The 14,265-nt window shown below is 42.5% G+C and overlaps 1 protein-coding gene across 2 annotated transcripts; it reads right to left on the bottom strand.

Moving 5' to 3' along the window:
- Nucleotides 1-1,101: 1,101 nt before the first annotated feature.
- On the bottom strand, nucleotides 1,102-12,868 carry LOC308098490 (butyrophilin subfamily 3 member A1). Of its 2 annotated transcripts, none has more exons than XM_080446871.1 (10): nucleotides 12,737-12,868; nucleotides 8,932-9,013; nucleotides 7,001-7,099; nucleotides 5,540-5,641; nucleotides 4,831-4,962; nucleotides 3,467-3,604; nucleotides 2,422-2,473; nucleotides 2,276-2,302; nucleotides 2,129-2,155; nucleotides 1,102-2,026 (listed from the first exon to the last, which is right to left on the bottom strand). In XM_080446871.1, exons 2-10 carry the CDS (start codon nucleotides 8,989-8,991, stop codon nucleotides 1,470-1,472), a joined length of 1,194 nt encoding a protein of 397 aa, XP_080302997.1. In that variant the 5' UTR covers nucleotides 8,992-9,013; nucleotides 12,737-12,868; the 3' UTR covers nucleotides 1,102-1,469. The 2 variants fall into 2 exon arrangements, with proteins under 2 accessions (XP_080302997.1, XP_080302998.1); XM_080446872.1 differs by having other exon boundaries at nucleotides 12,733-12,812.
- Between the last annotated feature and the right edge of the window lie 1,397 nt (nucleotides 12,869-14,265).

Here is a 14,265-nt window from a genome sequence, read left to right as displayed (position 1 = left end):
GTAAGATATAGCCTGTATCTAATTTCTGATGCAAGACATGCCTAAAATACATTATACAAAATTACTGGAGCATTTCCAATTTTTGATACTTTATACTTCTATTCCACTACATCTCAGAGGCAAATATTGTACTTTTACTCCACTACAATTATTTGAAAACTTTAGTTACTAGTTACTTGTTTGCAGATATAAATTATTATATCATACAACAATAACCACTTTAGCCCTATTTTAAACATAGGCTATTTGAAAATAGCCGATGTACAAGCTCACAACGCGTCGCGACGCGTTGTGAGCTTGTAGATCTGCTATTTTCAAACATTTTAGTACTTTTACTTTTGGTACTTTAAATATATTTTGATGCCAATACTTTTGTACTTTTTACTCAAGTAACCTTTTGAAAACAGGCCTTTTACTTGTAACAGAGTATTTTTATATTGTAATATTGCTACGATATTGCTACTTTTACGTAAAATATCGGAGTACTTCTTCCACCACTGCATTGGAAGGGCTTCTATAGTCCTCCTCACACGTCCACATTCATTATCATTCAGACAAGGTGCATGACAGGTGGTATCTTCTAGCCTCAGCTGTAACTTTCAGTGACTTTGAGCTGATGGCGCTCAGCTGACCCTCATGCTACCTTTCTTTCACTTTGCATGTGGTTCATTTATCATCTCGGAGCAGCATGTGTCATGTGTATTTTAAGATTCTCTGTCAGAAGGGTCCTTATGAAATATGAACTGAAGCACATCTTTGATAGGCCTGTTCTCTAATCTGCCGTGGTGTGCTTTTAACAGTGGTTCCAAAAGAACAAATCCCAGAATTCATAAACCTAACATTAAGATATATTTGTGAATTATTTTGTCATTACTTTATCAAATGCATGTTTATATATATCAAATACAATAAATCTCTAAACTAGTGGCAATAAATATGAATGCCAAGATGAACAGTTTGCCAAAATTGATGTTCTTTTTAAGTCATTGCTGCTTTCCATACCATACGTGTTTAATGGTTGTTGTAACGTTGTACAAATCCTTCTCTAGTCTACAACACCATTCAGTAGCAGACTTGACTAATAGATTGAACAAAAGGTAGGACATTTGGTTTGGTTTATTCATTATTCACAGAGAGAGAGCATAGTCACTGTTGGATTACTATTGCACATTTCATGACATTAATACTACGTTCTTTCAAATGTATGAAAATACATTATTTGAGCAAAGAGTAGCGCGATAGCTCTAGTGAGGAGGAGACAGGAACAATCACATCGTATAGTAGCAGCATTTATGGTGGTCACATAGAATAGCTATTCAATAGAGTTATGATGGTCATTTATAGGTAGGGATCTTTCATTACTCCCAGTGACTACATTAATTCACGTTCCTATATAGTATATATACGGTATATCGATGTCTAGTGGAGTAGTGAAGGAGAGAGATCACTAGGAAGGAATTGAGAGGAACTCAAGCCCAAAGGCAGACCGTGGGGCAGAGGCAATGAGTCTGCGACGCCGGTGACTTGATGACCAGATCGTTGATGATCTCCACGGTGCCAAACAAGGGGAACAGCTTCTCGTCGAAGCTCTCGTTGTAGGTGTAGATGTGGGCGCGGCTGTCCACGTCGTAGAAGGACAGCTGGTTGTGCTCGCGGTCGAGGAAGACGCCCACCTTGCGGGGGATGAGGCCCGGGGGCAGCGCGGTGAAGGGAACCGTCAGGGCTTTGAGCTCGGTGCCCCTCTCCAGGCGCAGCGTCAGGTAACCCGTGTCGGTGTTCAGCGACTTGAAGCCCTTCCTCAGGGCCGACTCTTTGGCCACGCCCAGCCGCCAGTCCCTCTCCCCGACCTCCACCTCCCAGTACTGGCGGCCGGAGCTGAAGCCCTCCTGCCCCACGGCGCACCACCACCCGTCGAAGCGCTGGTGGAAGTTGGGCACCTCCTTCCTCTCGAAGCCACAGCGCATCTTCTTGTCGCCGGAGATCAGCAGGTCAGGGTTGGCTGTGTCCAGATCCAGAGTCACGTCCACTAAGGGTGAGAGCAGGGTTAGAGTTAAGGGAGTGGTCTTATTCAAATGGCAGCATTATAAAGAGTTATGGTGTCACATTTTGACAAAACGAAATGGTTTACCTGTAGCATCTGCGATCCACTCCCATACTGTGAAATCAATAAAAGCCATTTAATAACGCGTTTTGTTCATCTGAGTCATCCTCCAAGAGGATCAACAGTCAAATAAATGGATCAAACACCAAATGGTGCTCAACTGTACATATTTACCTGCGTGAGGAATGTAGCGGGTGGCACCTGAGAGGAGACGGTAACATTTCATTCACTTCATTTCAGATTTCACACTTTCAACATGCCAACAAACAGAATCAACTTGGTTCAGAGAAGCATGAATTGGAATCTTAGTTCACACACACCAATTTTATGAGACTTCTGTTTCCAGATGAGCCACTGCAGGGGTATGTTCTCCTGCAAGAGAGAGAAGGAACATGAACAGTACAACTTTGGTCAATCTTAGATTAGGATTCGGTTTTACGCAGTGGTGGAAAAAGTACTCACATTTTTTTTTTTTCTTTCATTTTTATCCCGCGATTTTTGTAACCCATTTTTTTCACCCGGTGCCAATTTCCTAAGTGATCCTGGGAACTACACCAGCCCTACACCAGTATTACACCTGTCACCCCACAGTAGGGAGGCCAGGGCCGAGCTCATGCTTCCTTCAGGCATGAGAGCCAACTGACCTTCTTGTCACCTGACAGGGGGGAGTTTCCCTGGTTGGACGTAGCGCGTGGAAGGAACACGTTATTCCAACCAGTTCCCTTCCCCTCCATCAGGCGCCCCGGCTGTCATGGGGGAGGCGGTATAGTGACCAGGATTACTACATGTTTTTGTGAGGGTATTAACTACCCTAGGAGTACTCACACAAGTACTCACATTTTTAACGTAAGTAAAAGTATCAATACCGCAATATAGAAATGCTCTGTTACAAGTAAAAGTCCGGAATTCAAAATGTACTTGAGTAAAAGTACAAAAGTATTGGCATCAAAATGTACTTAAAGTACCAAAAGTGAAAGTACTCATTATGCAGAATGTCTCATTTCAAGTTTTGAAATGTATAAAAATGTTTTGAAAATAGCGGATCTACAAGCTCACAATGTGTCGCAGCACAACGCATTGTGAGCTTGTAGATCGGCAATTTTCAAAATGGCCGAAATGTATATAGGGCTGAAGTGGTTAATGTATGTTTTGTAATAATAATCAAAATCTACAAAGTAACTAGTAACTAAAGTATTCAAATAATTGTAGTGGAGTAAAAGTATAGTATTTGCCTCTGAGATGTAGTGAAGTAGAAGTAAAAGTACAGAAAATTGGAAATACTCCAGTAAAGTAAAAAAAAAATCCTCAAAATTAGTACTTGAGTAAATGTACTTAGTTACTAGTCACTAATGTGACACAACTTACCTTATCTAGGGTCTGTGACATCAAGGTCCACATGACGAGCTCCATGGCGGTCAGCAGGTTGGGCATGCGTCCCCATCGCCAAGCAGACTCCAGATCATTCAGAGCTTTTGCCACAGACTCCCCAGGCCATACGCTTTTCTAGAAGGTTTGATCAACATTACGTACGGTCAGGTTTTAACCACTAAAACCCTATACTTAAAGGGATAGTTCACCCCCAAAATGACTTTTAGTCACCCCATGGAAACTTGAATTCATGATATCTTTTTGTTTTTATCACATTCCTAAAAAGCCAATAATTTGATGACCGGCAGCGGTTCTGGTAGGAGACACAAAGAGTCCTACCGGAACCGCTGCCTACCGGTCTGCTGGTCATGAAATTATTGGCTTAGGAATGCGACAAAAACTAAAAAATATCTATGAATTCAAGTCAACATGGGGTGACTAATCGATATAAAAAAAGATTTTTTTGGGGGTGATTACCTCTACACCAAATCTCTTTGCCGAGAACAATGCTCACACTGTGAACTTGTAGATCTGCTATTTTTGGCAAATGTTCACCCCAAAATGGGGATGCTGGGTTTCAAGTGGTTAAGCGCTTTAAACCAGGGGTCCCTATTTTGGACATGTCATTAAAGGCAAAACATTTCAGACATTTTTATATCTGCTTTTTTTTGGCTAGTTTTCGTATAACTAATTGTATTGGTTAAGTGGTTAACTTTACAAAAATGATGCACTCAAACTCTACTTTTTTAATTTACTGTAGTTGATAGTATTATGTGTGAAAGTAGTTGGAATAATGAAAAGATATGAATGAATATTAATAATGAATTTAAAAATCACACCCAGTGTGAAGTGGGCGGTGTGTCATCACAGTGATGGAAGAAGTGATGGAAGAAGTGATGGAAGAAATGATGGAAGAAACCATAACTTAAAAAAAACACATTTATGTTTTTTTTTAAGTTATGGTCCTATTTATAGGGCTATGCACATGTGTCATGTTTCCCTAGCCAATCACAGTCCTGAATAGACTGTGATTGGCCAATCACGGTGCAGGGTTAGGGGGGTACATTTGTGGCCAATCACAGCGCAGGATTTGGTGTGCAAATATCCAAACCTCACATATAGGGGCGGTTTCACCGCCCAAAAAATAATAATAATGAGATAACTTGTGGGCCAGGCTATTGAAAAATAGCAGATATACAAGCTCATAGCGTGGCACTGAGTGCAGCGCTATGAGCTTGTAGATTTGCAATTTTTTAACAAAATTGCACACATTTTCAACTCAAATCTTTGCTTCTGGGGGTCCCTGGAACAATGTCTTAATGGGTTCATGGAGCAACGTTGAAAGGCAAACAACTTCCTACCTCAGGCTGGGCTCTCAGGTCTTTGATCCAGGTGAAGATGACCATCTTGGCCAGCTCCACGTCTTGCTCGGTAGCTTGATCAAGTTTGCTGCAATCAATCTCTGGCCAACCATCCGTCTGCATTGGCCTCCTCTACAGACAAAAAGAGAAGGCGTCTCCAGACTCAAACATGCAGGGGTCTATAATCCATATTTGTATTTAGATTTATCTACAGCAAGTGGTTCTCAGAGTGGGGTCTGAGGACCCCCAGGGGTCCTTCGGGGGGGGGGGGGGGGGGTTCCAGTGGGTCCCCAGCTAAAGTAACATCACAATCATTTTAACCACTTTAAACTTTTATACGTTAGCTATTAAAAAACAGCAGATATACAAGCTCATAGACATAGCGCACCGAGTGCCGCGCTATGAGCTTGTAGATCTGCTATTTTTCAAAACATTAGTGAACATTTTTAACACATGTCTTTGGGGGGGGGGGGGTCTTCACAAATCTTCTCTTATGGGGGTCCCTGGCACAATATGGTTTCTGGGGGTCCGCAGCCAAATACATATTAATTTGGCGGTCCTTAACATGAAAACGTTTGAGAACCCACTGATGTACAACAGCACAAACTATAGAACGCCTGTAGCACTTCTATCAAAGTCGATACGGTCATGAATGGAGGCCTATAGTTCAAAGTGTAAGAGAAGTGGATGATCTCAGACCAGTCAGTACCTTGCTCTCCAGCATGGAGGCCCACTCTAGGATGAATGCCCTGCAGACAGGGGTGGGCCAGATGTCCTCGATGTTCCAGATGTGCTCCAGCACCTCTGACTTCTGTAATGACAGGGAGGAGAAATAAAGAGTGGCTCTTCTACGTTTTTGGCAGATAGAGGATAGATAAGAAGATAACAGACAAGGAAGTCGTGGTTCAGCTTGGACACTGGTTGTCAACAACCAGGGGGTACGGGGACCCCCAGGTGTCCTTGAGGAGGGGTTCCAGGGTATCCCCAGCTAAACGCTTGATAGTTAGGAACCAAATGGACCATTACGTGGCCGTAATTCAGAGAGTGTACAAATGGAGCCAAATGAACCCATTTCATTGTACAAACTCAGAAATAAATGAAGACTTCACAGATTTTACAGTGTGTAGATTGCGGTCCCAGATATAATGATTGTATGAAATGGGGGTCCGTGGCCTAATGCATAATCAAACAAAGGGTCTTTTAAATGAAAAGGGTTGAGAAGAACTGAAGGAGACCCTTAGCCCACTGGATGACGTGTGCTGATGCTGCCACCTAGAGGCGTGGGACATGCATAATAATATATTCTGTGCCTGGATTGGAACACTTTGATTTCAGAGGCGTTTTAACCGATCATCTCATCGTCTGTAATGACCATATTCACACAGCAGCCATTTAGCTCTTTCTTCATACTGTCTATCGTCTCTGTCGGGTGGAAACCTCATACGTCCAAAACTGTTACTTTTCAGGATTCAAAAGCAGCAAAGGTACCAGATCTACAAGCTCAAAAGGCGTTTCGAGCTTGTGGATGCTTTTGTGTGACGTTCTAGTGTGATCAAGTAGGGTATTAATTTATGAAAAAACACAAAAAGTTAGAATATGGAGATAAGAGGTTTCTGCCAAACAGCAGCGCTATGTAGGTGTGTAAAGTGCACACAGGTGTGTTAGCTTATTGCAGTGCAGTGTAGTCAGTGTGTACCTGGCACTAGGCATGTCACAATTGCATAATCGCCTGATCACATTTATTTCATACAACCCCCAAAAAAAAAAAAATCATAATTGGCAGAATCGTTTCCATTCATCTGTATAAATTCATCTGTTGAAAAGTTTTCATACATTTTCAAACATTTTCGAAAATAACAGAAATAGCAGGCTCACAACGCGTCGCGGTGCAACGTGCTGTGAGCTTGTAGATCGGCTATTTCCTTTTTTTTTGCATAAAAGTATAACATTATTAAATATGGCTTTAGTACATCATTTATTTAGATTATTGGTATTGTCAGCCATTTCTTTGTATATTTAAGTTACGTATTTCCTTGCCTAAAAGCCAAACAGAAATGCAATGTTAATCTACATGTTTCAATATCAATGCCACAAACTCAAACTTTATCTTTAATCGCAATTATTTCTTTGACAATCGTCAAGTAAAATGTCATGATGGTGACTGCCCTACCTGGCACACTCGGCTCAGGTCTCTAGCCAGTTCCACCACAAACAGCTGGTTCTCTTCAAGGGGCTCCCTTTTCGCATCAATTGCATTCTTGCGAGATTCCTGTGGGAAAATTGAGAAAAAGGTTTCTTTGGGATGAAGATAAAGCAGAGCTAGGAGAGAGCAGTCAGCAGAAAGAGACAGAGATTTAAAGGATGATAAAAGTGCTGGGGCTTGCAAGAGCTTCCAATCCGATGGTAAAGCTTGATTCTGTGCGTGCCGGTGCTGCGTCCCGGATATAGCCGAAGCACAAGCTCACGACACGTCACATCACGACACGGTGTGAGCTTGTCTAGATTGGCTATTTTTAAGCATACGGTCAAACCAGAAAGGAGAGTCACTTGACCTGATCAAAATGCACATCATGCCCTTTTGCAGTCTGAGTTTTCTCTCAGAAAATGGCCTGACTCACCACCTTTATTCATGTCCCCAATGACACTCTGCTAAAGCAGGAGGGGAGTACAGAGCTAGTAGTCAAATGGTCAGATTCATAGAAATAGAAATACCGCATCACGATTATAAGCAGTTAAGCACTCCGCCAACCAGTTAACGTTTACATCAGTGTCTGTCCAGAGACTCATATATATATAATATAGCAAATGTAGTGAGCAGTGGTGGACTTATTTTCAAATGACCGAAATGTATATAGGGCTGAAGTGGTTAATGTATGTTTTGTAATACAATTCTAAATCTACAAAGTAACTAGTAACTACAGTTTTCAAATAAATGTAGTGGAGTTAAACTACAATATTTGGATCTGAGATGTAGTGGAGTAGAAGTGAAACTATTGGAAATTGGAAATACTCAAGTAAAGTACAAATACCTCAAGATTGTACTTAAGTACAGTACTTAAGTAAATGTACTTCCACCACTGGTAGTGAGTGAAGACTTTGAAGGAGTTTAACTATTTACCCCCTCTAGACTTCACTGGACCTGAGTTGACTCTGTGCATGGACCGCTTCTTTCCGTCTACATCAAATCACTTCGTCAAAAATAGCCGATCTACAAGCCTACGCGGCGCGTTTTTTTGGCTAATGTTCCCCCCAGAATATGGATGCTCATGCTGGGGTTCAAGTGGTTAATGAACATGTTTTGTGAGGGCCCACAGAGACCTTGTCCTCTGATCACCTTACTTCTAAATCAGTTCATCCTCGAGTCCAAGTGGACGTTTGTGCCAAATGTCATGGAATTCCCTCTCAAGGCGCTTCATGAGGCTAAACCCCATGAGATTGTACCATGTCGTTCTCGGAGGGGTTCCTGAGATATTGTGTTCACAAGGTTGGGACGGACGTATGGATGGATGTTAGAATGTACGCACATACGTACTGTATTGTACAGCATTGGTTCTCAAAGTGGGGTCCGGGGACCCCCAGGGGTCCTTGGGGGGGTTCCAGTGTGTCCCCATGCTAAAGTAGTTAATATAAGATCACAATAATTTGAACCACTTTAACCTTTTATACGTTAGCTATTCAAAAACAGCAGATATACAAGCTCATAGCACGGCTATGAGCTTGTAGATCTGCTATTTTTCAAAACTCTTGAACATTAGTGAACACATATCTTTGCTTCTGGGGGTCCCTGGCGCAACATATTTTCAGATGGGGGTCCGCGGCCAAATATTTATCAATTTGGGGGTCCTTGATGTGAAAAGGTTTGAGAACCACTGCTGTACAGTACTGTACAGTTCTGTACTACGGACAGACGGACAACACAAAGACATAATAATGCCTCCGGCATAGGCTGCCCACCGGCAGAGGCATTAAAATGCTGTAATGGCAACGCTCTCAAGGTGTCCCTCTGCTTTCATGGAACCTTTCTGACAGCAGCAAAAGCAAGCACGAGAGCGGGTCGTGTTGGAAAGGATTTGGGATGTGGGACAGGGGGACTGTTGGTACCTTAAGCTTGACCGTTATGTTCTTGGCCGGCTCCACCATGAAGTGAAAACACTGCATCATCTTGGCTGGTCTGCAGTAGAGTCTTAGAGGGGAAAACACACACACACACACACACACACACACACACACACACACACACACACACACACACACACACACACACACACACACACACACACACACACACACACACACACACACACACACACACACACACACACACACACACACACACACACACACACACACACAGCAGTAGAAATTGTGTTTAATTGTATTTCCTTTCTTTCCATAACCACTTAAAACCCTATATACTTCGCTGACCGGAATCCCCCAGGGATCTATAGTTGTGAGTTGGTAGATCGATAGAATTTTAACTGAAGGTTCGCCCCCAGAATAGGGACGCTATAGGGATCAAGTGGTTAGGGTGCGGTCACACCGAACTTTCATTCTGCCAATGCAGCGGATTCCGCCAATGCCTTTCAATGGGAACGGAGCGTGTGTTTTTTTTTGCGTAAATCCGCAAATTACAACAAACCGCCCCATTCCCATTGAAAAGCATTGGCAGACTTCCGCCCTCATAGGCAGAATCAAAGTTCGGTGTGACCGCACCCTTATTGTTCAACCCATTCAATCCGATTTCTTTGGCTATTCAGAAATAGCAGATATACAAGCTCATAGTGTGGCACAGGGTGCCGCGCTATGAGCTTGTAGATAGAAATCTTTGAATATATATATTTTAAAAGCAAACATTTTTAACTCAAATCTTTGCTTCTGGGGGTGGTCTACTCCCTGGAACAAAATATTTTCAGATGGGGGTAGGCGGCCAAATACATATAATTTTGGAGGCAGGGACGGATTAACCCATTAGCCCAGGAGCCCTTGGAGCCCAGGAGCCCTTGAAGGGCCTCAACCCCAACGAGAAGCACTGCTGTAAATACAGAGGAGGGGCCCACACATTTGATATTTGATTAACCTATACATTTAATTTTAGTAAATTGTCGATGGCCGCGCGGTCCAGTTCCATCGAAGGGCCCCTAAGAGCCCAGGGCCCTGGGGCCACGGCCCCGGCGGCCGCACTTTTATTTTACCTCTGGGGCGGAATCTGCCAATGCTTTGTCAATGCAAATGCGCAGATTCATGGTCTTGCAGATTTTTTCCAAGAATCCATACATGAACAAAGCATTGTCAAAGCATTGTCAATGCAAATGCAAGTGCGGTGGGAGAGCGCCCTTAAAGGAGTAGTTCACCCAAAAAATGTACTTACTGTATTTTCTATCAATTGCACACCCCATGAAGCCTTGAATTCATGGATTTTTTTTCGCATTCCTAAGCCAATAATGTGATTACCGGCGGAAAGATGCTAATGTTACCGGTAGGAGACTCAAAGGAGACTCTCTGAGTCTCCTACCGGAAATACACCCGGTCATCAAATTATTGACTCAGGAATGCGTCAAAAACACCAAATTCAAAGTGTAATTGATAGAAAATAAAGTAATTTTTTGGGTGAACTACTCCTTTGATGTGTTAAACACCTTTGTCATTACAACACGAGCGATGGAAAATATACGTGGGCGTGGCCACCGTGGTCTAAACCCGTCTACCGTCATGTATGAAAACACAACAAACAGCGACCTGTGAAGGGTCACACAACACAAAGCAACAGTGGCTGGAGCAGGACTTTGAATTCTAAACGTTAGTCATCATTGCCTGGCCTATAAATGATGCACTGACCCAGTTATTCAGGTTACAAGGTGTATAGGGACTAGGGAGATCATATTGGGGGACCAAGGAAAGCACATGGTCCATTATTAACTGGAGCACAATCATTAATAAAAAAAAAGCTTGAACTGCTGGTTCTCAACGTGGGGTCCGCGGACCACCATGGGGTCCAAATGGACCTGTACGGGTCTGTAACTCTGAGAGTGTACAAATGGAACCAAATTGACCCTTGCGGGTCTGTAACTTTAAGAGTGTACAAATGGAACCAAATCGACCCTTATGGGTCTGTAACTCTGAGAGTGTACAAATGGATCCAAATGGACCCTTACGGGTCCATTTGGATCTTTTTGTACACTCTCAGAGTTACATGAACACTGAGGATTTCACAGTGTACTGTAGATTGGAGTCCCGGAGGAAAATATTGTATATCAAATGGGGGTCCGTGGCGTAAATACATATCAAACTGTGGGTCCTCCTCGAAATTAAAAAGAATCACACAACCCTATTCAGACATTTTCACCCTATAATGACGTGACAAATGCCCAAAATAGGGCACCTGGTAACATGAGTCATGGCAGGCCCTGCGTGGTGCCAAGGCCGCAGTGTAACGTCTCATGTATCGCTAGACAACCAGTGTGTCAGGGATTCAGATCTCTTTTTTTTGTCTCTTCTTCCTCCCCTTATCTACATCCAGTTCTGCTGCCAGCAGTAAATATTACTGTAAGCAGCACGTGCGGGGGAATGGATGGCAGTGATGCGATTAGTGGATTATAAGGAAGAGCTTTTAATGTCTTCCCACAGCTATGTCTGTAGGCAGCCAGAGATGGATGGGGGATTGTATAATAGGCAAAACAGTCAGGATATAGGAGTGAATGCTCAATGGAAACTCAATGGCAAAATGTTGCTGAGCTGCGTGGCTTTGAGGTGCCTTTTTTTCTATGAATAACACTGATGAACAAGAACCAAAATAAAATAGACAATAGAATTAAAAAAAATATATAGATATAAAATTAAATAAAATTAAATTAAAAGTAATATTTTCCCACCAGTTATATAGACCAAAAAAAGTCTTTAAATAGAATGCCTATTTTTTTTTTTCATGTGTTTTTGTTGTTATATATATGGTGTTTTGTCTTATATTTCAGTTTTTTTTGGTTGTTGTTGTATGTACTGTCTGTAGGCTACTGTCTGTGTGGTTGTATGTTATAAAAACAACTTGGAAAATCTGGATAAAAATAATAAATACATTTTTAAAAATTAGAATGCCTAGAATTCACGTAAGTAAAATAAATCTCGAATCTTCTATTGAAATGATGTTTCTGTTGGTCTAGTTTATTAATGTTGTATGGTGGGAAAGCATGACTCTGCAGCCTGACAGTGACAATGACCCAGATGGACCGTTATACTGCAGCACCAGGTAAACACATCCTGGCTGCCTGTGACTTTGCGGCATTAGCTGATGCAGCCAGTGTTGCCATGTTTTGTGAGAGAAACAAGCAACCAGGTCTTGGAGAACAAGCCCAACAAGAAGCAACTTTAGGCCACTTAAACCTATTATGCATCGGTTATTTCAAAATAGCCGATCTACAAGCTCACATAGATCTGCTATTTTCAAAAACTCTTGCAATGAATTGTGGAATATTTGGATTTTTTTTTTGTTGAAACAACACAAATGCTCCCCCTGGCACAAAACATTTTCATGAAATTATTTGAGACCCACTGGTTTAAATAATGTTTTTTTTTATTTTTAAACAAGCCCAAATAAGCATCTACACTTTAGAAACAAAACCCGCAACCCTACCAATTTTTACAAGCAACTTTACAGAAAAACAAGCCCAAAGTCGCTTATAATAAGCGGACATGGCAACCCTGGATGCAGCAGCATTTCACCTGCATGACAGTGCAGCAACAACATGATCACTTTGCACATTATTATGCATATGCTATTCTATGAACACATATAATGATTATACATAATATATAATTCATGCACTATTTTATATCAATGTGATAATTATGAATATCCTACGCAAACAAATCAGACAATCAGTATACTATAACGATCATGTGAGTTGCCACCTACCTTTTATTAGAAAGACTGTAAAGATCCAATGATGTCCTTTTCGTCCAGTAGTCCAGTAAAAAGTCTGGAGTGGACTGCAGTGTCTGACCTTGTTTACATACAGGACTTGTTTCGTGCGCTCGGGCTCATTCGGGACCGGTGTTGCCAGATTCTGTGAGAGAAACAAGCAACCAGGTCTAGGAAAACAAGCCCAAAAGAATCAACTAGGGCCCGGCCATTATGAGCACTTTAAACTTATATACAGACAGTATTTAAGTTTAAAGTGCTCATATTGCCTCATGGCCTATAGTGCCCTAGTTGTGAGCTTGTAGATCTGCTATTTTCAAAAAATCTTGTGGAAATGTGGAATATTTGGAAGATTTTTGAAACATTCTACACAAATCTGGTACGGGGCTCCCTGGCACAAAACAATACATATTAATTTGGAGTCCAAGTAAGCAACTACACTTTAGAAACAAGTTTTTTTTTTTTAAACGCAACTTGCAAACTACCAATATTTACAAGCAACTTCACAGAAAAACAAACCCAACGTAGCTTATAATAAGCGGACATGGCAACGCTGATCGGGACTGCTCGTTTATCTCCGCTGTTGGTGTGTTCTGTGGACGAACAGCGCGGCCATGTTTGTGAGGTAAGGTAACAGTATAAATGACCTTACTTGCGCTCATAGCCTGTGGTGGAAGAAGTACTCACATTCTTGATCTACCCTACCACTGTCTGTCACGTCACCTGTTATTTTGTAGGAAAAGTTTCCTCAACTTCCTACTAAAATGTTGAAATATTTACCCTGACGGACAAAGGGTAAGCAGAGTCATTCGTTCGGGGGGATTTCATAGATCTCATTGGTATACTTGTTACAGGGTGAATGGAGAACCAGGTAGATTGAAGAAGGCGCGTTCGTTTTTACCACCCACCCAGCAATTCTGTAGAAGCAACACTAGAGGGAGCCACAAGCCAGGCTTGTGCACAAACATATGGCTGCGACCACACACACACAGTCACACACACACACACACACACACACACACACACACACACACACACACACGCACACACACACACGCACACACACGCGCTCATGCTTTTTTTGGTTTATTGAAAGCAGGACTGTTAAGATACTTTTATTGTGTTCTGGCTTTTGTTTTACTTTCTCCCTGACACACACACACACACACACACACACACACACACACACACACACACACACCACACACACACACACACACACACACACACAGTGATCCATGAAAAGAACTATTCTGTCCCTATCGGTTTACAACTCAAACGGCGCTGAGTCGACAAGTGGAGCATCGGCCGGTCAGCGCGGGCACTCGCGCCTGGAGGCGCGAGGGCGCGCTTCCTCGGCCTCAAGCTCCACTTGTCGGCGCGCCTCCGTCGTGGACAAGCGTGTGCGTGTGCACGCGTGTTCAGCGTTCCCCTAGCGTAGCTTCCTGGTTGCTATGTGGGGGGGAACAACAAAAGACAGGTCCCCGTCGGCACATCAAAGCCCCGCCTCTCCGCGTTCTCCT

Source organism: Gymnoscopelus braueri (genome assembly GCF_963280865.1).
Source record: "Gymnoscopelus braueri genome assembly, chromosome: 13".
Classification (NCBI taxonomy): domain Eukaryota; kingdom Metazoa; phylum Chordata; class Actinopteri; order Myctophiformes; family Myctophidae; genus Gymnoscopelus; species Gymnoscopelus braueri.
This window is presented reverse-complemented; position numbering and strand designations above follow the sequence as displayed.

Coding starts and splice junctions, on each gene's coding strand:
- LOC308098490 (XM_080446871.1), bottom strand. CDS start 8,991: ATGATGCAGTGTTTTCACTTCATGGTGGAGCCGGCCAAGAACATAACG. Junction 3,605..4,830: donor ACCTGAGAGCCCAGCCTGAG/GTAGGAAGTTGT, acceptor CAAACCTTCTAG/AAAAGCGTATGGCCTGGGGA. Junction 2,027..2,128: donor GTGGATCGCAGATGCTACAG/GTAAACCATTTC, acceptor TCTCACCCTTAG/TGGACGTGACTCTGGATCTG.